The 25,786-nt window shown below is 37.6% G+C and overlaps 1 protein-coding gene and 1 long non-coding RNA gene across 6 annotated transcripts in view; one reads left to right on the forward strand and one right to left on the reverse strand.

Moving 5' to 3' along the window:
- LOC112155339 overlaps nucleotides 1-16,164 on the forward strand; it is a 24,499-nt gene extending 8,335 nt beyond the window's left edge. The window contains exons 3-4 of the long non-coding RNA XR_002920779.2: nucleotides 1,969-2,048; nucleotides 15,842-16,164. This is a non-coding gene — a long non-coding RNA (uncharacterized LOC112155339). The remainder of the gene's footprint in view (nucleotides 1-1,968; nucleotides 2,049-15,841) is intronic.
- The window catches only part of il1rapl1a (interleukin 1 receptor accessory protein-like 1a), a 260,744-nt gene that overhangs the window by 128,949 nt on the left and 106,009 nt on the right, over nucleotides 1-25,786 (reverse strand). For all 5 annotated transcript variants that reach the window (XM_024286881.2, XM_024286882.2, XM_024286879.2 and 2 more), the window contains 2 exons: nucleotides 17,675-17,960; nucleotides 1,826-2,012 (listed from right to left, as the gene is read on the reverse strand). In XM_024286881.2, the coding sequence (XP_024142649.1) occupies nucleotides 1,826-2,012; nucleotides 17,675-17,960 (473 nt within the window). The remainder of the gene's footprint in view (nucleotides 1-1,825; nucleotides 2,013-17,674; nucleotides 17,961-25,786) is intronic.

The raw sequence follows: 25,786 nt of genomic DNA on the forward strand, positions 1-25,786 counted from the left end.
GTTCATTCAGCTATGCACATAACAACTGTCATTCATATCAGCCTTGCGGGCCGCACTAACAGTAATCTTTCATATGAAGACGGGGGCGCAAATCATCATCCTGCGGGCCGCAGATGGCCCGCGGGCCGCGAGTTTGAGACCCCTGGTTTAGATGCTCTCCAGCTAGCTTACAAACCCTAAAACCCTCAACCCAACATTACTGGTGCAACAAAACTATCAGAGCTATCCAGCTGTACCGTTTGATCCAGATTTCAAACAGAGACATGTATGGATCTAGTCGTCTGCAAGTGGATGCATCAGAACCAAGTGAAGAAGGGAACTTCTTGCTTGCCGTAGTAACTTCTACATCACACCTTCAAACTTTTTCAAACTGCATTTTTGATCTGCTTGTGATTCACAACTATTGGAATACAGAAATCCCCAAAATGCCATTTTAAACATAATTTTCTTACTATATGTCCTCCATCACCAAAAAATACCACGAGAACATGTTAAAAACACCAAAAACACCTCCATTCATAATCTGTCTTACCCACCGTCACAAATACAGCTCCCACAAAGCAATGGGGGAGCCATCAGCAGAATCTTCAAGATTTCATGCTGCTGTTTATTTTTTTTTAAATTGTTGGTGTGGTCATAAGTACAGACGGTGGGCACCAGGCACACAGAATGGCCTGCTTTCTATATACCCCTGGGTTACCGGGTGACACTTGATATGGACGGTTGTCGTCTGGAGACATTAACACATCGTCCAGTCAGAGCTGCTGCCGACCAGCCACTCCAGCTGCCACATCTGGACCTCAAAATGTGTCAGAGTGGCGACTGATGGATAACAACTTTTACAGTTTATATTTTTTTGAAAATTTGAACTTTTTCTTAAAATTTCTGCGGCCACCACGCGACGAATAAAAATGCAACTGAACATTTAAAAATTTGCTGAAACTTGCATTTAGGTCAGTGCGCGGAAACGTTTTGAGACATGGGACCGTAGTCTAAGTTAGAGAGAAAGAGAAGTAAAAGAAGAAGAAGAAAGAAAAAAAGTCCGGGGTGTCAAACATACGGCCCACGGGCCGCAGCCGGCCCACTAGATGGCTTAATTCGGCCCAGTCATGAAGAGAAAAAACATATAAGGATGTTGAAAAAATGCAAGTTTATAAGCCATTCCTGTGGTTAAATTGCTATGAAATGATCAGGTTTGACACCACAATTACCAAAATGTTTTTGTCAAAAAGATAATAATAATAGCTCTAATGAAAAAAATAAGTGATTAGGCTACTGGATTGGTTGAGGTAATTTTTCAGCCTGAGAAAAGAACAAAACAAAAAACAAAGCTAAAAATAATAATGCTATTATGTTTCTGGCCCGGCCCACATAACATCAGACGGGTTAAATGTGGCCCCTGATACCAAAATGAGATGGACATCTCTGATCTAAGTGATCTTAACCTACATTTCTGACAAGATCTTTCTCAAAGAAAGACATCAGATGAAAGAGACCCAATCCTTCATTGTAAAATATTTCCTTTACTTATAAAAGCACAAGTAGATTTTCCTGCTTTGGCTTTTCTCTTGAAATCTTAGGATTCCACAGAATTCCTTAATCTTTAGGCCTGTGGTCTTCAACCCTGTTCCTCATGAGGTACCGGCCTGCTCGCTTTAACCCTGGATCAGGTATAATCATAAACTGGGGTCACACAATTCAGCTAATCAGCAATTACTATAGCAGGGTTAGCTGCAGAACAAGCAGGGCGGAACAGGAACAGGGTTGGAGACGTCAGCTTTAGGCTACTGTCACACTTCACACTCGAGACGGTTAGCAAGCATACCTTAAACCACGTGATGTTCAGCTCCTTTCCGGGTTCCACATAGTCTTCTATGTCAGGACAGAGGATCTCCTTACTCTTACTGAGCTCAGCCTTCTCCGTTCTCCTCATGTTGGAATTGTAACAAAGGTTGGTGTCATTTTCAGCCACAGTGAGAGACATGGACACCTTCATGCAGTATGTGGAGTTCCTGCAACACAGACCAGTCTGGGATCAGTCATTACAGGTATGTCACTGGATTCTAGTTCACTCAACAAATCTAAAGTCCCAGAATTATACTTCATTAACAGCATTAATACACTTCTAAAGCAGTGAGATGACAAATAGAGAATACAACAGAGCAAAAGATTTATTATAGACATATTATGTAAATCTTCCAAGTCTGTCAACAGAACAGGTCAAACAAAGATGCTTCATTTGCCTCTTATTTATTTATTAAAGATGGCTGACCATCACCTTGAACAGAAAAAAGAATGTATTTTTTAAAGTCAGGGATGAAGATTTTAAGCTGTGTAATATGTGCTGATTCTCACCATATCTTAAACAATCCAACGTGATAATTAGAGCGGCTCTAGTTAGCTGTGGGAGACCCAAAAGGAATGCTTGTGTTTTTCCTCAGGTGGGATCCCATCACCGTGGCATGCCTGAGATCACTAAGCTCCTCAGATTAACCTATTTATTTCACAAAGCGTGGTAAATGGGGAGTTTGTGACAAAGTCCTGGATTCTATGCACCTCTGATTGAAACGTCTGAACGTAACGATTTAAAGGTGTCTCCTGCCACTAAATAATGCATCCATACCTCCCTCACTCTGCTCCATGTTTGTAGGACGAGCAGTAATGAAAAGCTGAACAGCTTTAAAGCCGAACACTTCGGAGTCAGATTGGATTTTTGTGGGAAGTGAGGAAATGCTAATCAAAGAAGAGACAAATGTGAAGATTTCCTCACAAAGCTGTGAAAGCTGCCCAGTCATCACAATGAGTCAGCCCCCACTGCTCATCCCCGTTCCCCGTATCTCTGCAGCCATCCAAGCTTCAACTAGTTTTCTGACTTTGCCATCTAGCAAAACAAAAACGACTCTCCATCTTTACTAAACGTTGGTGTGGGCGACACAATGCAACCTGACAGTGTCTCCTTTCAAAGTACAGGCTGTGAGGAGCTGGTTTCAACCTAATTTGCAGCCCGAGGCTGAATGCACGTGGACAGTTCAGCTGCGGAAAAAGATTCAAGTCTTTTCAATTTTAAAAGTTTCATTTTGTGAGGTGCAACACAAACACTATTGAAATACGTCTGTCAAATTCCAGCTACCACAAGTGATAAACTGGAAGTGTTATTTTATTTATTTTTTTTTTTTAAGAACAATTTTAACCACATATTTGTATTATATTTACATGTTTTGGCCCATATGTTCTGCTCTGTAGTTCATCATCCTTCCACTAGGGGCAGTAGAGGGGCTTTTCCTGCTCATTTCAAAATGGCTGCCTCCATGAAATCTCAAAAACACTTTTGGCGGGAAAAAGTTTAGCTAATTTTTACAACTTTATAGTTAAAATGACTCATCTATTGTTATTGTTTTTTTAACCACTATTTACTGTATTTAAAAAATGAAAAATGTGTTGATAATTATTCTTTATAATACAGTTACACCATGTTAAAAAATGTACAGATCAAATTTGAGACAGTGGGTAAATAAAGAGCTTTTATTTCATTAATATTTTTGCATCATGAACTAACATTGTCATGAGCAAATATTTACCAAATGACCAAACATATCATAATTGATATTCTCTATATCTCATAAAAATATTGAAGTCTTTTGTGGGTTTTATCAAAGGGTTAAGAAAACTTCAGAAAATGTGAAACTTCTGTTAATTCTTTCATGTGTATAATGGGTTATGGTGTCTAATGATTACACAGTGCAAAGCTTCTTATCCCTTTAGAAGGCATTACAGAAGAAACACATCCACCCCTGGTGTCACGTTCATATGAGACGAAAGAAAGAAAGAATTATAAGTGTCTTTCAAGGACGTAATTCACCACCCGTTCATGATACACCAGCGAGTAAAACAAGCTCTCCTCTCTAAAGCGTTCCTCTCCAGACCAATAAGAACTGCACACACCTGTGCCTGTTTCCCACATTACAGCAAACATGGAGATGAAAAACTCCAGCCTGTGGTCCACTCCTATCACGCTTCTTGTGATTAGAATTAACAGATTTGGTTTCGGTTTTGATAGAAATTAAGCTAAATAGGAAAAAAAAACAAACAAACATTGAATTCAATTCCTGGTTAAGAAGTAGGATTTTAATTTCTACTGTATTTTTCCGAATATGAGTCACTCCAGAGTTTAAGTTGTAGCAGCCAAACAAATGGACAAAAAAAGTAAAAAGCAGCATGATAAAGAAGAAAAAAAATCATATATGGCATAAGTCCCACATTTGGGAGACATTTCTTTAACAAAGTACAGGAACAAGAACGGACGTTTAAGTTTGAAAGGTAAATCATAACGAAATAGACAACAATAATAGACTGCATATCTGCATGCTTCACTACCAAAACACTTTAATGCTTATTTAGTTTCATAAAACAAAAAAAAAAAGATTCTAGTTTAGTATATTAGCACAACATATTAACGACTATGAAAATAGTTGTTTCAAACTCAATCGCACAGGGGGCCAAAATCCAAAACACACCTTAGGTCACGGGCTGAGCAGGATAAACATTTATTGAACACTCTAGAACAAAGTTATTAAAACTTTAAAAACACAAATTTTTAACATAACTGTGAGCAAAAACAGGCAGGAACATTATTCCAGTATAAATCAGCTTAAACCTTAAAGCACTTTCAATATTTAACCTTCTGTAAAAATACATTTTGTAAAAATTGTGCAAGTTAGAAATAAGAGCAAGATAAGACATTGAGCCATTAATAACATAAAATAAAATGATCTGGAGGGCCGGATTTGGCCCCCGGGCCCTGACTTTGACACTTGTAAATGGCATAAACCAAAATCCTCACATTGAGCGGCCATATTGGATGTATTTTTCTACCCTCTAGTCACTTAAAACATCACATGCCCAAAGCTGAGCCCGTGATTGGAGTTAGACACCTAAGATCACGTCTGTACATTGACTTAACATTGAAACTTGACGCCCCTGGTAGGCGAATCGCGTCCGGTGTGAATGGACCATAAGTTGCTCACCCGGCCAATCAATGCTAAAAACTGAAACTTATATTCTGAAAACATGGTAATTGTAAACACTTTTGTAAAATCCTTTATGAAACGGTTAGCCCAAACCTAAGTTCCTACACTTGAAGGCAACTCAGAATTTTGAAATACCACAGTTCCATGACTGACCACTAGAGGCTGGTTTCAGAAGAGCTGTTTTCTCTAAAGAGGGAAATTAAAAGGTTGCACCAACATAAACTTAGTGTCAAACTTCTGATGAAGGACATTCAGCCGACGCAATTTGAAGAAGGAGCTCAAGAAAAGTGTAAAAAAGGAGCTGGATGGTGTTGAATGTATTCAAGTTCATGAAGGACTTTGTAACATAATGCGAGCTTCAGCAGTAACTGGGTCTGGAGTTAATGAAACCATGAATCAGAGAGTCAGCAGCAGCAGCCGCCTCATTCATGTTATGAACGGCTCAACCTTAAAAGACCCCATCGTTCTTGATATGTGTCTGACTGTGTTTCCATCTTCTGCTGCTGCTCAATCCAGCTGTGATCTGGCCGGGTCGACCCCTCAGCCGTAAGGCCGCCATAGCAGCTGTGTGTTCTTTCATTACATTTCATTACATTACATTTACAGATGGCCAGATGCCCCAATTCACTGTAAATGACAGGCTTTCATATGATCTAGTCAGGTTATGGAAGCAATAAGGGAGTCGCCTCTCTCATATAAACACCTCTGACCCCTCTGGGGCCATAAAATAAAGATGCATACCCACACATGATGGAAGCATAGTTTCTCACACAGCCTTGAGACAAAAACAGCTCTGCAAACAGGGGGAATAAAAGCGTGCAGCTACCCTCTGTATAGCTCCGGACTGAAGATGACTAAGAGAGCAGCTGGTGCGATGCAGTAGGAAGAGGAGTAAGATAGTGTTAAAATCTATCATTATTGACTTCGTAGGTCTAATGCAGAGGAAAGCGAGTGGGAAGTTGTGATGTTGTAGGCTCACAGAACTCTCTTGGACAGTATATTTATCCCAAAGAGAGCAAACCGAACTGCAGAACTACAGAAGGGAGAAAGAATAACCGAGCCACCCTGGCGTTGGGCCTTTTTGTGCTTTCACATCACTTTCTACCTGCCTAGCTTATGATTTAAAACCATGCGCCGATGAAGTGAAATGGAAGAATTGCTGTAAATAATGGCACCCTAATGGACCTTCCGAGGGGTAAAGTAATAGCATGCGCTCCAGAAAAAAAGGCTTTATAATAAACAATAATGAGTGCTACCAGTAGGAGTGAAAGAAATTACTCGCTTGACCTCATTTTGTGTAATTCACAGACCTTAAGATTGTCTAGTTTTGATACCATTTTAAAATGTCCTTTGAAACAGTCCAGATTTTTCTTTAATTTATGATTTTATTTAAATAGTGGGACAGTTAAGATAGTGACCCTGAAATCGTAAAAATATAGAAAAAGCAATGGAAAGAAATCAGAAACTTGTAGGAAACCAAAGACATTGATACACTTTTGTCAAGAAGTGTTGGTGGTGGACCCAAGATGCAGCAGACCAGGCTTGGTGACAGGAACTCAAAAGGTTTAATGCATAAACTGAAACATTAAAAAAACCACGTAGTAACAAAAATGGTGACTGAACAGATGACCTGACGAAGAAGAACTGAAAACCAGACAGCTGAATAAACTGAGAGTAGTTAACTGAAATGAAGACAGCTACAGATCACGACAAACCTGACTGATGTGACTGAGGGAGAATTAAAAACAGAACATGACCAAAACCCATAAAATAACTGACAAAAAACAAGGTTAAGTCCACAAACCTCACTGTACCCCTCCCAAAAAGAGCAGATCCCAGATGCCCAAAAACTAAACACTTGGCAGGAGGGGACACGGAGGAGCAAAACAAAAAGAATTCCAGAAAACGTTCCAGTTTCCTGCAGCCAGACGGACGTGAGGGGTATCAGAACGCCTCCTCAGGAATAGTTGTGATGAAGAGCAGTCCCGGTGACTCTCCCCCGGGACAGGACACATGAAGGGGAGCAGTCCAAAACAAGAAATACAGCCAAGGGGGATGAGGGGCGACCATCCTCAGGAACAGGAAGGATGGCCCCAACGATCCCCTCAGGAACAGATTTGGTGGACATGGCATGATGTGACTTGGATGTGGCTGCAGGAAATCCCATGTGATGTGGTGTGACTTGGCGTGGACTGCAGTGGCGGGAAACCCTGCCACTGCAGCTAAAATTCCCCTGCTGGGTCCAAGGTGGTCAGATCATTCTGTCAGGATCCTCACTACTTTAAAGATCCAATCCCATGAAAATTGTTTTTGTTGGTGTCTTTAACATGTTTTCTACTGGCCTGTTTTTGATGATGGAGGACAAATATAAAGAAAATTAAAATTATATTTCTGATATTTCTTGATTAAAATTGTGGTGAATCAGGAGTACACAAAAAAAAATCCTGTTGGAAAAATAGCTTATTAGTGACGTTGAAACACAAGCTCTGTGCTCCACCCCATTCTCATCCATCCACTTGTACAAATACATCCATGAACGTCTTTGTTTTCCTCGTCTAGACTGACATCTGGCTCTAAACTGTTCAGCTGGATAGCTCCAAAATTGGTCTCCGTTTTTGTTGCAGCACTAATGGCAAATAAGGGTTGTGAGGGGCTGTAAGCTGCTACCAGGAGAGCACGCAAACAGACAACTCTCAGTTATGGGTGATGGGAAGAGGGGTGGGACAGACACTATGTGGGTTAGAAAATGATAGAAGCTTTTTATTTTGGGCAAAAACAGCAAAATCATCATCAAAAGACCACTGGGAATGCTTTGAAAATAGATCAAATAGATAAAATGAGTTTTGTGCTTATTTTGCACCAGCGCTGTCCGAGGTGCTGAAACATTCAGGAGACATTATGACCTGTTTCTAAGGTAATTTGTTATGGGTAGTTCAAAAAGGTAAATGTTCTCTTCAATTAATGTACACCTACCCGGTGTAAACAACCAACATGTATGATTAGTTTGACCCAATTCTGTTACTTGTTAAAATTTGAAAAAATAAATGAATCCATATAAATGGAAGTGAGTGCACCAAATATTCTCTCTTTGATTATTGTATTATTGAGTAATTTAGTTTTGTGGAATGGAAAAATGGAATCATGACTTCATGAATTAAGCATTTGTGAGAAGCAATTCCCAGCTTTTCCTTTAAGTCCTGTTTTTTTCTGTTTATCTGAATACATGTTACTTTGTTCAAGAAGTCCAATAAAAATTTGTAGAAATTAATAATGTATACTTTCACTTTAATTGAATAATTGCAATAATAAATAACAGATGTTTGTAATGTGACTGTCAAATAACAGTAGGAGAAGTAACTTAATGGCGCTGAGATTTGTCAAAACTTTTCCACCACTCACTTTTTTGTATTTATTTCATGACATAGTTACATATTTCTGAAGTTTTTTGCATTTTTTTGTCAGTTTTTTTTCAGAGTTCTTGTTTTTGGCAGCTCAAAAGAAAAGGAACTTTGTTGTGAACAACTATTCAAAACTCACAATAGCTTTTTTTTTTTTTCTTTTTTGCAGAGAGACATATTTTGAATGAGAAATGCAGCACAAACCAGAGCACTGATTTCAACTTAAAATATCACCTTCGGAACAATTCAGAAATGCTCTTGGCTGGGAGTCTGGTCAGACAATATACTGAAACATGGGAAAATAAATAAAAAAATTCCACAGGAAAGAAACATTTTCGAGTATTTTTTTTTGTTCTCAGCAGGTGCATTTTGGCGCGGCGAGGAGGGTGGCGAATGTGGCGCCTGATTGACAGACAGCCGGTGGCCGACACGCAGTCCTACAATGTCTTTCACATCTGTCAAATTCTATTTAAGTCGAGCTGCTTTGGATGTTAGTCAGTAGCCCAGAGTAACTGATTTTCCACGCGTTATTATACGACATCTAGAATTATGTCATTACGGTGCGGCGCCGTACACTCTTTCAACCACTCCTGAAGACTGACTCATTAGCTGAAGCTCTATAAAATAATCCATCAGGTAGAATGTAACAGTATGAACAAAGTGAGGAGGAGAAACTGGATTGGAATTCAGAAAATGTTTTGGACGTGAAATGAAACAAAAAAGGAGCTTCAGAGGGGGCTCCTGCAGATTAACAAGTAAATGAAGTCACCTTGCAAACCTGCAAATTAGACTTGAATATCCAGACAGGGAAGGACGAAGATAACCATTCACACACACACAGAACAGTGAGTCTGTGTGTCTTCATATCCTTGACTGTGGAAAACATTTGGAGGGCTTCAGCGAAAAGCTGCTTCAATCAGACGCATTTATCTATATTTATCGATGGAACACAGCGCGCCCACAGTGACAGCACACTATCATGCTAAATATAAAGTGCAACCAGGAGCTATTAGAGACAAAGAGTCCCATTCTTGATCTGAAAATTAAACAACTGCCAGGTCTATAATAGACCCTCTGTCAGCTTTGATTCAGAAATGTTTACATCAAGTTTAAATTCAGCGATGACACACAACAAATACTCAGAAATATTACAGAATCAAAGCAGACCACTGATGTAGGGAGTCCCAAAAAAGGATTTTAAAATATAAATATCATAATTATTGAAACGTTTTGACAAACTTCTAATTTAAGGGATTCAAAGTGTCATGCTCTGTGTATTGTTGAGATGTGATTCTGTTTCCTAAAACCTCTCAATAGAGTTCTGTTTCACTTTTACAAATCAAGAGGTCAAATTATCTATTTATGTGGAGAAAGCCTGGAGACCATTGTCTCTGCAGCCCTGTCACAGGGTCTGATTCAAAGCCCTCTTTGTCTCTGGGGGTGTCCAGAGGGGGTGTCACCAACACACATACTTGCATATCTCTGGATGCCTTCACACCAGAAGTCAACTTAAACAATGCCACTGCTCCCTTCCCAAACTCATGTTTCACTCCTGCCTCGCCATTCTTCAGATTTGAACAACAAACTTCTTAGAAAACCATGAAAAGGAGTAATAACACATAATTGGAACAGTAATTAAAAAGTAAGTAAATAAAAAGCAGTAATTAAACAATGTATAAAAGACACATAAAAATAAAATCTGAATAAGCAAATTTGATATAAATATATGAAAAACTTTTCTGAAAATATATGACGTTTTAATGAAAATAAAATCCTATAATATATTGGTCCTTATAATATATATGATATGATACATAGGTCATTATAACAGCATTATGTACATGGTTGAGTATTTTTATAGATGTGCATTTTGTTTTACATTTTAACTTTATTTTTTCCAATCAAATCAGGCCACTCATTCTATGTTTAATATATCAATCTAAAGCTCTATATTTGTTTTGTTTATCTTCTTTAGTTTTTTTTGTTTAATTTTGATTTTTTTTAAATAAACAAATTGCAAAACAGAATCCAATTCCAAAATATCCCTTTAGCTTTACATTAATATCACCCTGAAGTTCTTACAGTTGTTATTTATCTATTAAGTTAGTTAGTTAATTCGTTGGTTGGTTGGTTAGTTGGTGGCCAGTTGGTGGTTAGTTAGTTAGTTAGGTGGGGTTGGTGGGTTGGACAGTTATTTAGTAGTCAGTTGGTGGTTAGTTAGTTGGTGGGTTGGTTAGTTAGTTAATCAGTCTGTCTGTCTGTCGGTCGGTTGGTTGGTTTTTTAGTTGTTTAAAAGATTAGTTAGTGGGTTGGTTGGTCTGTGAGTTATTCAGTAAGTCAGTCAGTCAGTCAGTTAGTTGGTTAGTTAATTTGTCACTTAGTTGGTTAGTTTGTTGGTTGGCTTGCCAGTTAGTTGGTTAGTTAGTTGGTTGGTGGTCAGCTGGTTAGTTAGTTAGTTGGGGGGTTTGTCGTTATTTTGTGGTAAGTTGGTTAGTTATTTGGCGGGTTGGTAAGTTAGTTAATTGGTTGGCCGGTTGGTTGGTTGGTCAGTAGGATGGTCAGTTGGTTAGTTGTTTAAAAGGTTAGTTAGTGGGTTGGTTGGTCAGTTAGTTATTCAGTAAGTAAGTCAGTCAGTTAGTTGTTATTTGGTTAGTTAATTTGTCACTTAGTAGGTTAGTTTGTTGGTTGGCTTGTTATTTAGTTAGTTGGTTTGTGGTCAGCTGGATAGTTAGTTAGTTCGTTCGTTCGTTTCTTAGGGTTGGTGGGTTGGCCAGTTATTTTGTGGTCAGTTGGTTAGTTAGTTGGCGGGTTGGTAAGTTAGTTAATCAGTCGGCCGGTTGGTTCGTTGGTTAGTAGGATGGTCAGTAGGTAAGTTGTTTAAAAGGTTAGTTAGTGGGTTGGTTGGTCAGTCAGTCAGTCAGTTATTCAGTGTGTAAGTTAGTTGGTTATTTGGGTAGTTAATTTGTTAGTTTGTCACTTATTTAGTCGGTTAGTTTGTTGGTTAGCTTGTCAGTCAGTCAGTCAGTCAGTCAGTCAGTCAGACAGACAGACAGACAGACAGACAGACAGACAGACAGACAGACAGACAGACAGACAGACAGACAGACAGACAGTTAGTTCATTAGTTGGTAAAATGGTTGGTTGGCCATTTAATGGTCAGTTGGTGGGTTGGTGGTTGGTTATTTAGTTGGTGGGTTGGTTAGTTAGATAATCGTCGATCTGCCTGGTTGTTTGGTCAGTAGGATAGTCAGTTGGTTATTTGTTTAAAAGCTTAGTTAGTGAGTTGGTTGGTTAGTTAGTTATTCAGTAAGTAAGTGAGTCAGTTAGTTGGCTATGTGGTTAGTTAATTTGTTAGTTTGTCACTTAGTTTGTTGGTTGGCTTGTCAGTTAGTTAGTTGGTTGGTTGGCTGGTTGGTTGGTTGGACGGTCGCTCGGTCAGTCAGTAAGTTAGTTAAACCAAACGTCACATTTGATTGTCAATGCAGAAGAAGTTAACTTATGCCAATTTGGCTATTGTGTCTGATGCCACATCTACAGTGGGCCTGTGATGCACATGCACAAATGTGTTAAAAACACAGATTTAAAATTTGGTGTTCCACCTGGTCTGTTGCTATCCGATACTGGCGCATGTTGCAGAGGTGCAAATCTCCTGAATCTTGCTCCAGTTTTCTTTTTTTTTTTCACAGCTCTGATGGATAAAGTACTTGGTGTCATATAATTCTGTCTGGGCAAAAACCACAATTATTAATTTCTCCTCCATGATCAATGTTCAAATGATTGGCGCTACCTTGAATTAAAAAGGGACAAAATACAAACATCACTTCTAAATCTGAGTCCCTGATTGGTCAAAATTCACCCTGGCTTAATGCCCAACAGGCGTACAATAGCCACAAGTTTTGAACGTTGAGACTAAAGAAATAATCAAATTTTTTTCCTGGCAATGCAGGGACGTAGTAGCTGGAAATGCGCATCGACACTCACTTCTCATTGGAAGTGGTTTTTTTGAATGTGTGTCATCGAGGGCGCTGTAAACATAGTTTCCTTGTTTCAAGTCTCCACCTTATTAATTTTTTCTCTTCTTTCTTCAACAAACAGTGTTTAAATAAAACTTTGCTACCATCAATATTACATGTTCTACTAATTCATTGCAGGTTTGAGGTCTCTGACATCTTTCTGAAAAATAAATCCTTTCTGCTATTGTGCATCAAAAGCAGAAAGGATTTAACATTTGGTAACCTTGAATTTAGCCTCATTAGTGAACAATAAAACAATTCTGTCTAACAGCCTTATATTGTAACATTAATAATTGCCAACAATATTTATACAGATGATGATTTTTGGAAAGTATGAAAACAGGAATTTGTAAATTTAAAGACTAACAAGCATCTTAAAAACATTTATATGTGCTTACTCTAAAGCAGCTAATTAATGGCATGTTGTGATTTGAAACATGATTTGATGATTACTGTTTTTTGTTTTTTTTTTGTTTCGTTTTTGGCATTCGATTATTTCTTTTAGGTATTTTTTTTTTTACTCAGAAATTCTGCACACCATGCACAAACAGTTCTTTTTTACATATGAAATAAACGTTCAAAAATGCAAACAGTGTAAAGTGCATTTCTATTTTAAAAAACTCATCTGAGAGTCATCTGCACCATCCAGGGTTAAATTGAGGTGTGTATCTCAACTATATAGTCAGTGTTTTTTTTTTTTTTTTTTTTTTTTTTCAGAAAACCCCTTGAATGAATCCATGAATCAGCGTTATGTTTATTTGCTATCTTTGTTCAAAAACTTTAAGGGATTGTCAAAATAAAAGCTAGTTTGTGATCGATTGAACATTTTAGTCATTGGCTGCACATCACTTACATAAAGAATTTTAAGTTAACATAGCTAAAGGAAGTTCTTAGACACAACTTTAGGGACTATTGTCTATGTAAGGCCTTAGTCACAAATGTCCTTACTGGTGGATATGGTTTTCCATAGGTGACAAACGGGCAAAACACGTTTGGTTTTGTACAGATGTATGGAGTTTGTGCTGTTCATGTGATAAGTGCGTGCTCCTTTTGTCCTCTTCTGTCCTTAGTGCAGCCATGCGTGGTCAATACCAAGCCAGTATGTACACTTCACTATCAACTACTCACAACACTTTTAACACATGCATGACAAAGGTACATTCAATTTTCATAATGTACCTTAATGTGTCTGTACAAGCCTCAAGGAAACTGCGAGACACACCTTTTACAGCAAGATGAAACCGCTCCTCTTTACAACCCTTCATGGGTCCCGACAACCCAAAAACATGCAGTAAACCTCCATATGGCTGCATGTGACTAAGACCTCAGTGATGACCAAACTAATTAGCAAGCAGTTAATTATCAGGTGATACAAAATAAACAAAACTCTTTATGTAATTTCAAGCTTCTAGTCTTCTGAACATGAGACGTTTACGTATATATTTGCACTGACGATACAGTTCTCTTAAAATCTATGGTTAGTGTTTTTAAAACACTATAAGAATGCTAATTTTTCTGTAACAGAGCAGAGATGCAAATGTTTTAAAGACCATTGAAAGAAAATCTTTTCCTTTCTGTTAAGCCCTTTGGTTACTTCTACTCTAAGTATTTAAATAATAATAAACCAAAACTTTAATGTTAATTTAAAATTGTTTTTAAGCTCCAATTAGTACACTTTCAGATATAATGTAAAAACGTAATAATTGATATTTAGAAATACACAGTGTAATTGTGTATTAAAATTTTAAATTTACCAAACACAAGGTTAGAACCATTGACTGTATATTAGAACAGGACTGAGTGACCCCTCCCCTATTCTCCTTTCCAAACAGGAAGTACCCGCTGGTTCCAAAATGCCAAAACCCCATAGACTTCTATTGAGATGTAAACAGCTGTAACTTTGTCACAATAAACATTCTTGTTCTGATCCTTTTTGAACATGTACTTGATAATCGTCCTGTTTTTCTGTAGTTAGTTATTCAAGTTATAAACCGATCAATCAGATGCCTCAGTAAAGATTCTCTAGAGCTTGCTTTCAAATGGTAGGGGTGTGGCCTTCCAACAAGCTCACTCCTTATTGGTTGCCTCAGCAGTGATGACTCAGACCAATCACTGGTTACTGACATCAACTGGCTCCAACATTGCAAACAATATATATTTAAAAAATGGTGAAAATGAATTGACTCGATGGAAGCAGAACCAAAATTACAGTCACTCAGTCCAGTTTTCACATACAGTCAATGGATACAGTAGAAAATGTATTACATTTTGAGGTTAAGTAAGGGATAATGCTCAATAAAGTGTGCATTATCAGAAATCAATGCATGCCATGGAAGCCTAAATGCTTCCGCAAAGTGCGTTCATTTCTGATAATTCACATTTCAAAAGGCATTATCATGCTTTTACCATGCTCACTTTTACAAAAGAAATAAATATTCAATCAATGTTTTATGTCTTTATTCTTGTTATTTTTTCGATTTAGATCTCTTTTTTACAAAACGTGGACTATTTGATACGTGGTACCGTGCGTTATCATGTTAACATGACAACGCACTGAGCTGGCTCCAACATCGACTGCAACGGCATAGAAAAGCGATACGTATGCTGATTGTCACAAATAGTTAAATAAAGCATAATTTCAGAGAGAAAGTTCACCTATTACTGTTTGTTTTTGCCCAGATGATGAAGCAAAAGTTTGTTGTAAAGAAGCTAGCGGAGAACATTTGGGCTATGTTACCCAACTTCATTTTTTGATGTGCATCTACACTCAGCAGCCAATCAGAATGAAGTATTCACCCGGATTATGTTTTGGTAAAGTTTTATCCCACAGTAGAGCTAATATTTATTGTTATTGATGTTTTTGAATTTTTTGTCTTATAGGTAACAGCTATGACACTCTAAATGTATATAGATGTGAGTTTGTTTTTTGGTGAAGAGTCAACCAAAGATGGCAGGGCTCCTTTATCCACTCTCTGTTCTTGAGGAGAGTGTCTTTGATACATTCCCCAAAATGTTAGTCAAAAGCTTCTTCCCTAACAGAAAATAATTGTTTTCAGCTCTGAGGCAAATCTCTCGCAGCATTTTGATTAGTACATCTGAGAGCTTGGAAATCCCCAAAGCTCAATACACACACACACCCCGGGAACACAGAGCTGGGGGCGCTTTTTTTTTTTTACAAGTGAAGCGTTCTGCAGAATTATGGTTTTTCCTGGATTTCAAACAAGGCATTTGAATACGAGCAAAGACTTTTTAGAGCAAATTGTCAATAATCAAAGGCAGTATTAATTTAGGAGACCTCGCTGGAAAGTGTTTGTTCTGGATTGGTGCTTCAGACTGTGTTGTAATAACTCTCAATGTATTCTGCCACTTTGGGTTTTTAAGAGGTGCTTTTTTTATGTTCCAGCGTTTATTAAATTCTCTGTGAGATGAAGACTGGAGCGAGCAGTTTACCGAGGGATGTTCAGAGATATAAAGGTTAATAAGTGAGTACCATATCATCATGCATCTCGAGGACTCGTCTCTATGTGACGCCCACACAGGACTAATTTTAGAGTCCTCCATATTTAAATTCAGGTTTTTTTTCCCTTTGTCTGTACATCTATTTCTTTGTTGTTGTTGTTTCTTATTATTATTTCTGTTGAAAATGTAATAAATAAATGTTGAATCTGAAAGGTAATATTTTTGTATTTCAGTGCTTCTGGTCTTCATCCGTTATTTTCATCAACAAATTAAGAGCCTTTCTTATAGGAAAATAAATAAAATTATTATTTTTTTTTTAGGTCAACCTGACCCTCCAGAGCCACATGTGGCTCTTTGACCCCTCCACTGTGGGTCTCATGGTTAAAGAAAAACAAGAATGACTTTCTATTTTAAATTAAAATAGAGGTGCAGCTTCATCAAAGTCGTACTAAAACATTTAGACATGTTTTAGATCCATGTACCACAAAAAATCAGTCAGAGATTCATACTTAAGGCACACGGGATTATAAGGGAAATGTCCTATTGTTGAAAAATTCAAGGATGGGAGGTGTTCCTTATAGTCAGAGAAATACTGTATGGGTCAATAGTTCTGATTTATGAATTTCTGGCTAAGATGCACCAACTATTGTAAAATAAAATGCTTTGATCAAATATGTTACAGGATGTCCTTTATTTTGAAGAGATGTCATGCAAACATTAGACAAAAGTTAAAACTGTTTAAAACTATTTTTTTGTATGCTTATATCATAGTTATGCCAAATATATATATATATATATTTATCAAAATAGCAATAGTAAAAATATAAAAAAGCATTTTATTTTTCTATAGGATAAGGCCAGACTTTGTGGCCTCTTCTGGATTGTAGTCTGTAAGAAATGGATGTGATTGGCTCAGTTGAAGGTTGCAGACCTCTGCTCTAGGTAAAGAAAAATACTAGTTTTAAAAAGTAAATTTGAAGTAAAAAGTAATTAAGTAGTGTTTAAAACAAAGAGTAAATCAAAACTAACTCAAAATGTATTCAACTCATTCACAAACAGTATAAGGACAGTGTCACTCCACAAGGGTTCTGACTACAATACCCATAATCCTCCAACAATCCATCAAGCATTAAAAGTGCTCGTATTCATAGTTGACCAAAGTTTTCCTGATTTTTAAGCATTGTCTACTACAGAAAATCACTTTGATGTTAGTAACTGTAACTGGAATGTATACTTAAGGTGGATCGGCCTTTAAGGCGGATTTTCTATTTTTGAAGAAATTTAAGGGATTTTATGGGCACAAATATGATGAGAGTCACTTAAGTAACTCTGATAACTTTTATTTAGATTTAAAAATTTCTGGCTGAGACACACTACCGATGGTAAAATAAAATGTTTTATGGAGTCCTTGCTGGGTTGAGATGATCCTGAGTGATACAAAGTGTCTTTTATTTTGAAAGAAAGTCATGTGAGCCTCTGTCAAAAGTTATAAACAATTTCATCATAAGAAAAAAGGCTATTTTCTCTTTATGTTTTATGTATGCAAAAAAACAATAGTCATGTATATTTCTCATATTAGTAACAAAAAAAAAATACTTATTTTTCTAAATGGAGAAGTTACTGGCTCCTTTTGGGTTGCTGTCAGAAAGAAATTGACCTGAATTGTTCTTTAAGTGTTGAAGGCTGCAAACCCCTTCTTTCGATAGTTAAAAAATGCTTCAACAATTCCCACTTCTTAAAAAAAACAAACATTTTCCTCTTGAGATGGTGTTCTTACCGCAGGACACAGGAGTACAGGCCCACATCTTGGAGGTCTGCAGGTCGGAACCAGATGGCGTCCTCCTCTTTGCTCATCCGGATGCCGTCGAAAGAGATGGGCTCTTCAAAGTCGCTGTGGCCGAGGCCCGAGCTGCGGTACCACATGAGGCTGAGACCCACACTCTGTGCCTGGCTGTAATTGGCTCGGATGTATCCGTAGAACAGAGCGCATTTAAGGCGAACGGGCTCACCCTGAAGCACCCGGTACTTTAGGTAGTCCACGGACCAATCCGTGCAGCCGTCCACTGCAAGAGAAGACAAGAAAAATGACAATTTCAGGGCAAAGAATAGCACAAGAAAAATGGTCGTCAACATGAAAATCCACATAAGGTTAAAAGATGCATAAAGGAAAATGTTAAACAATAATCTGTAAAATCCATGGCCTCAAATTTGATCACAAATGAGGGTCAAACTTAGATTTAAGAGAAGAGATTGGCTATCTATGTCACACAATGGAAACGCCTGAACACTGAGAGCCCAGCCAGCAGGTCTAGATTGGGATCCTCTGGGAACTATAAGGAAAGCGGCTCTCTGAGAGCACAGACGTCATGTAGGTTGATAGAGACCAAATAGGTCTTTAAGATAAATGGAGCTTGGCCATTAGGGCTGTATACGCGTTAAGAAAGATTTGAAGTTTATTCCAAATAGAGCAGGCAGCCGTGGAAAGGATAAACGGGAGGAGTGTGATTTCTTTTGGCAGTACCCGTCAGGGCTCCGGCTACTGCAATCACCATTAAAAATGAAGGGTTTTATATAGTAACTTGGACACCGAAGCCAAATGGCTTTCTAGTAGTCCATTCTATGAACGCTTGAAAAAGGGTTTTCATCAGCATTTGTGACAGATACTTCAGGATTTTGGCAAAATTACTCAGAAAAAAAGGTCATAATCCTGTTTCGTATGTGAAGACAGGTGCATCACTTTGTGTTTTGAAGGTCCATGAATACAAACATATGAGTCAGACACTCTTAAGGAAATCGTTGATGCTATTTTGCATTACTGTATTTGGGATTTATACTGCAATGGAACTTATTAATTAGCTAAAATCAAACTAAGGAAATTCAGAAACCCACGACTGGTTCCATGTACTCAGTGCGAATAAACAGACTAAAACTTCAGGTTCACGCTCACTCTGTAAGTGTATGTTTGATTTGACTCAACTTGTTCAAGGACATTAGAGATCACAGTGTGATACTGGTCCATAATTGACTAAAACCAAAGCATCAGAAGTAGACTTTTTGAGCAATGGTTTCATTACAGTAAACTTAAAGCACTGTGCTTCTGTTGATAACCTATCTGATCAAGTGCTGAGGAGTGGAGAAGAAATCGCTAGATGCTTTAGTAGGAATAGGATGCAGCCCTCAAACTCATAATCAATAAATAACAACTGCCATTAAAGTGACCCTATTCTTGTTGCTTTGAGGTTAAGTATGTTATTTTAAAGACTCACTCTGATCCTCTTTTGATCTATATCTAAAAGCATTCCTCGCGGTCTTTTAATTATGATTATGCCGTTTTTAGCCACAATCAAAAAACGTGTTGCTTTCTATGACATACAGTAGTTTCTACAGAGCGGCAGTAGTTCAATAGAAATTCCCCTGTGGTGTTGGAACAGAGAAAGCCTGGCCCCACTTCCCATCATCTCTCTGCGTACATTCGCTCCCGCTAGCTTACAGCCCCTCACATCCCCAGCCTAACACCATCGGTACAACAAAAAAGGCGAGCAATATTGGAGCTATCCAGCTGTAGAGTTTTGAGCTGATTCCATCTCAGATGAGGAAAACAAAACCCTACATGGATCTAATCGTCTACCAGGGGATGCATCGGAAGGAAGCGGAACAGGGAGCTTGTGGCCCTCCTAGCGTATTTTCTATTTTACAAATGCGATCTTTTATAATTTTCCTTTTTTTCATCTGGTTGTGATTCAAATGAATAAAGAAATACTCAGAATTTGTGTTTTTGGCTGTAAAAAGATATGTCTCACACGTAAAGGACATGTACTACATATCATGCAGCAGTGGGTATAGTTTAGCTCTCACTAGTGCATTTGTGAATGTGATTATTTTAAAGCAACTTGAACAAAACTCACAATAGAGTGTTTTGTGTTTTAATGCTGAAGGGTGCATGGGGGTGTAATGGTTAGCACCCTTGCCGTACAGCAAGAAGAAACTGGTTCAAATCCCAGCTAGGACCTTTTTGTGTGGAGTTTTCATGCTCCCGTCATGTGTGTGTGTGTGTTTTCTCTGTGCACTCTGGCTACCTCTAAAAGTCTAAAAACATGGTTTATAAGTACGTTTGTATCTTTGAATTGCCCTTAGTGTCTTCCTTCCTGTTTTACCTGGACCTGTTTCCCCGACTCTTTCTTCTTTTTCTTTTTTTTAATATAATTTTGATAATTGTACCCAACTCTTGCTTGTTGCAGTGTCAGAGTTTACTTTCCTGAACTAGTGTAAGAGTATACGTCCCAGTGTTTTCATCCCAGAGTCTATATCCAAGTCTTCATTGCTGAACCAGTGTCAGAATCTTCTTCCCTGCTCCAGAATCAGAGTTTACGTTCCTAAATTAGAATCAGAGTCTATGTCCCAGTGTCTACATTAAAAAGTCTGTGTCCCAGGGTCTATGTCCGCGTCTTCGTTCCTTAATCATTGTAAGAGTTCACATACGTGAATCAGTGACAGAGTCTACGTCCCTGCACTGGATTCAGAGTTTACGTTCCTGAACAAGTGTAAGAGTCTAAGTCTCAGAGACTACGTACCAGAGTCTATGTCCCACTGTCTACATCCCAGTGTTTATGCCTGAGTCTTTGTTCCTGAACCAGTATTAGAGTCTACATCCCTGCATCAGAATGGGGGTTTACATTCCTGAACTAGTCAGAGTTTATGTCCCAGTGTTTACGTTGTAGAGTCTAAGTCCTGGAGTCTATGTCCTGGTGGTACATTCCAGAGTCTGTGCCCAGTCTCTACATCCAAGTCTTTATTCCTTAACCAGTGTAAGACTTTACGTACCTGAATCAGAGTCAGTGTTTACGTCCCAGAGTCTATGCCCCATGTCCTATCCCTTGACCTGTCTTTGTTTTCATGTTCCCTCCAGATTATTTGAAACCCCATTTACACTACTGTATTTGTTGTTTTTGGATTGCCCATCACCTCAACCGATGACATAACCCTAAAACTAGTTGATTAGAAGTGAAAAAAGATGAGCTTGTATTATAAACTGCATGAGATTTTTGAACCATAGCAAATAAATGCTGGTGTAAAGGTGTTAAAGATTAACCTTAAAACAGAAGAATATCGCCTATTTTACTAATGTGGAAAAACACACTTGAACAAAAAAAAAAGTCAGAAAATCCTTACTCCCAATTAATTAGGGGATTTTGTGTTTAACAGTTTTATGGCTCCAGTTAACCTGTTAGCATTAGTGAAAAGAAATCCTGAATTTTTCTTGTCCTCATCTATCAGCAGTGAATAGCCTAGTTCTGGCTCCACAAAATGTGCTTTGTAGGGCATAAAGCTGTCCTTCGATTCTAGATAACATTCTTAAGTTTTTATGGTGTGCCATTTCCTTTTCGAGGTTTGCCAATGTTTGTTTTTATGGTGCACTGCGTAAATGAGTCTGTGGAGGATGACTAGTTTTACCCAGCACCTTTTTGAGCAACAATGTAAAAAGTAAAACCAAGAAACACTGCAGGACTCTGTGCATGAAATCTGTGAACAATAGATTAAATCTTTAACGCCAGAGCTTTAGCTGCAGTGTTGACATTCTTTCAACTACTATAAATCTTAAACTAATTAAAGGGATTTCCAGCAAAATCTTAAGTGGACAAAAGCACCTTCGCCACACTTTACAGTAGTGAAGAGTGTTTGAGGCAGTTAGAGGATTTTTGATAAATTTGGACAATTTTACTTTATTTGCTTAACATAGTCTTGCATAAGTTAATTAAATGACTTTTTGTTTTGGATTTATTACTATTGTTTATTGATAGACACAGTGGACGGTGGGTGTGTCGTTTGTTTGTGCAATGTGATTGGACACGGATGTTTTAAAGCAACAAGCATGGCAAAATCCAGCACTTTAGAGCGACACAGTCTTGATCGTCCTGCATGATTTACACTAGTCCGTCTGCAGTGCAACTGCTTTGTGTTGCTTGGGGAGTCCTGTCTCACAGCCGTAGTTGTGAGAGAAGTTTACTTTGTCTCAATTGCGTTTCTGGTCCGTCCCCACTCGCCCCAGGATCCCAGAGGAGTAGTTTCTCCTGGCACCCCTCTGTCCAATAGTTTGTCCCACTCTCTTCGCTCATCCAACACTTAACAAATCAGGTCCCATGATCTCCTATCCTTCTTCATTGAGACCTTGTAAAATGCTTGTTTTGTGTCATAAAGGATGTAATGGCTTTGTATGACCAAAATGCAACCGTAGTTGTCCATGGCGAAATGGACGCCGGTGTTATCTGTGGTGTTAACGGGCGTTATCACATCAGCACACCAACTTAAAAATAAAAGTAAATTTTAGAAAGTGTTATTTTGGAAGTACAACTGAAGTTTTTATTTTTAAATCCAAACCTGTTTGGCTCTTTGCCGCAATATTGACGTTTCGAAAAAGTACTCCTCTGTAAAGCTTGCATTGCAGTGCGGGGAAACGGATGTCAAACACAGACATGATGGAGGTGATGTAAAAATTCTGGTTAATTAATGAACGTTTTATTTTATTAGTTGCAATGGAGACGCAACACAAAGATGGACCACTATAAATCTGAAGTTATTATGGCCAGTCTGAGGCACACCTGTGCAATAATCATGATGTCTAATCAGAGTATTGATGTGGCACATCTGTGAGGTGGGATAGTTTATCTCAGCAAAGCAGAAGTGCTCACTATCAAAGATTTAGACACATTTGTAAGCAATGTTTGAGAGAAATGGTTATTTTGTTTGTAAAAAATGTTTCAGATTTCTTTGATCAAAAGAGACCACAAATGAGTTTATATTTTTGTTCATTGTACATAAGTGGCGCAAACACAAATAAATGAATGAATGACTGAAAGAATCAAAGATGCTGATTGTTTTCATCAGGACACGTTCAAAGAGGCTGAACAGGTGCTCATTGTGGAGGTGGCAGAGTGTCCTTCTACAAAGTTTAATTATTTTCTTAGTTCTAAATTAATACAATTTTTGTATTTAGATTTTTTTTTAACTTCTCTATAAAGCTAATAATAAAGTATTATCCCATAATATTCAGAAACAATTTAGACCTAGTGATGGAGGTATTAATTGAATAATTCAAACCGTTATTGTGTGTGTGGATCGGTGAGCGGGATTAAACTGTGGAACAACCTTGAAAATCAATACCAACAATGTTTGGACATTAAACTATTTCCTATCACAATTAAAGAGAAGCTGTTGTTAAAACATAAGATGTAAGAATACAAATTACGATTTAAACAATTTTTGATTGTGAAATTGTAATTGTGGATAACAATTTATAGGATTTACATGTGAAAAGAAGAAAAATTGAAAGTTACTAGAATTTTATATTGTTTTGTTTAGATTTATATATTGTGAATTATTTGAGTTACTGGAAAAAGACATAAAGGGATAGTCTTAACCAAGCATTTGCTTCTGCCGATCCTTTTCAAACATGTTTTTATTGAATTCGGTTTGTGACTTTTCTTTCGTAAAAGGCAATTGCATTGATTGTTTTGTTTTTTAATTCCTTTTATTTAATGTTTTACATGTTCAAAATAAATCAAATGTATATTTAAAAGCTCTTACGCAGTCAACGTAAATCAGATGATTTTGTCACAGAGAAAAGCATTGTGCCGTCAAGCTTACCTTCCTTTCTCTACATCGGAGTCGGCTGATTTACATTGATCATATAAATGGTCGAAGATCCACAATATGTCAAGGGCGTGTGTTATTTAGATGTTAAATGGTTATATAATATATAAAATATTCTGCTCCTCCAAAGAATAATGCAAGTCTATTTAGAGGCATTAACAGCACAAGGCACTACTTTCTTCAAATTATAAAACTCTCTTTAAAGTTTCTGCTTTACTAGTAGCAACTTTTTAACTTTTAGCTAAATGGACCAATGTGTTTCATTAAAAAAAAAAAAAAAAAAACTACGGGTGTTTTCTTATTTAAATTCTGTGTGCACAATGACATCCTATTATAATGCTACTTAAAAATTCAGCCTAATATTCTACTTTGGCTCCAGAACAGAGAGCTTACACACCAGCAAACAATGTTTTAATATTCAAGCACTGCAGCATTTTTTGTTTTTTTTCTCTAAGAATGATGCCAGACGTCTTAAAATCACAGCTTTGTGGCTGGGTGCAAGTTTACCGAGTCTAAGTCCAACTTTTTCAATCACGACGCACACCTTGTCTGTAAGCTCTAAAGCTCTGCAATCATTCACAGTTTGTCCGACATGTCTGAAGAGGTTGGTAGTTAGATCGATGTTTCTACACAAACACACACACACAAAAAAAAAAAAACAATGCAGCAAAGCCAAGCGCGTGCAACACAAATAAAAATTGTTTCACAAAATGTATAAAAAAGAAAGTGAACAACCCCCTCTTCTTTTGTTGCTCCAACATAACAAAGAAATGGAGCCTGAGGAGCTCAGTGGCTCAAAAGGCATTTGGCACAAATCAAAGACTGGTCCTCCAAGCACCTCAGGTACTGTGGCCTTACACTTCTTATTCTAGAAAGCAGATTTTTTCCTTGAAGTTTTTCCACCTGTGACCAGTTATCAGACCCTTACTAATTAGCCAGCACTTGTTTATCCAGCAGGTGAACATTTGAAAGACTTTCTATGCATGTGTAACCAGAGAGACTGAGAGGGGGGAGACAGAAATTGTGATGGTGTGGTGCGATAAAGTAATAAGAACCCCGCTGCGTGCCAGTCTGTGAATGATACAGGGCCTCACAGGGACAGCTATGCTTGTAATTAATACTCTTAATTACCAGGGAGGCAATGTGTGTCTTTGTGTGAGTGGGTTTCCATGAGTGTGCATTCCCTATACGAATGGTTGTCTGCCTAATTATGTCAGTAATTACCAGTGTGGTGTGTTACAAATGTGTGTGCATTCATACACGGACAGTGTGTATGCGTTTGAGCGAAAGTAGGTGTCATAATGAGTTAAAACACAACCTAATTATCCTTCTTATTATGAAGACTAAGGATCTGCAGATGTAAAGAAGTGTCGGCCTTCTCAGAAGTGTTCACTCTTCATGACTTATAACTACATTTCTCTCAACAGTAACTGTCACAGTTTTTACCAACATGGCAGTAATTGTGTGAATTCTTTACAACATTCACACAACAGTGATTCTCCTGCTTCTTTTTTTTTTCGGTTTCTAAAAACTCAATCACACTTTTGCCGATTTCAGAAATTTGATATCAAAATGTTCAGCTCATTCTGAATATTACTGCTTGTACTTTGGGTATTTATAAACTTTATCATTTTCTTTAAATATTGAGCAAAACATGGTACATAGGAAATTAATGAGAAATTGTTTAAATTCTTCACAAATTTTTGTGCCCTTTGAAACTTGGGAACTTCCGCATACTTTCAGTCAGTGACACCATTCAAACTTTAAAATGTTCAGGAACTACTGGATCTTTTAAGGGTAATTTGGAATTCAGCTTTTAATTTAGCAACATTCTTGCTTATTTGACTAATTCAGATATATTTTCCAGTTTTTTTAGGCTGACTTGGAGTTTAGCTGATATTTTAGCATTTTGCAAGATGTTTTGTCAAAATTAGACTGTTTAGGTTCTGTAGGCAACTTTGGAGTTCAGCTCATATATATATAACGTTCTTCACAGTATGGTCTTGTTGAAGACGAACTGAGCAGAATTGCTACAATTCCCCGATTTGTAGCATATATATATATATTTTTTTTTATTTACCAGAATTTTGAATTTCGATTAGAATTCCGCCCATTATTGATTTTTAATAGACACCCTCAAAATCGAGTGTTCACCTAGTATAAATACCAGAAACATGCACATAAATGATGTTTCCTGTCAAGTTTTACAAACCCCAATGCATTATGATTTACATATTAACTT

This window comes from Oryzias melastigma, linkage group LG21, assembly GCF_002922805.2.
Source record: "Oryzias melastigma strain HK-1 linkage group LG21, ASM292280v2, whole genome shotgun sequence".
NCBI classification, from domain to species: domain Eukaryota; kingdom Metazoa; phylum Chordata; class Actinopteri; order Beloniformes; family Adrianichthyidae; genus Oryzias; species Oryzias melastigma.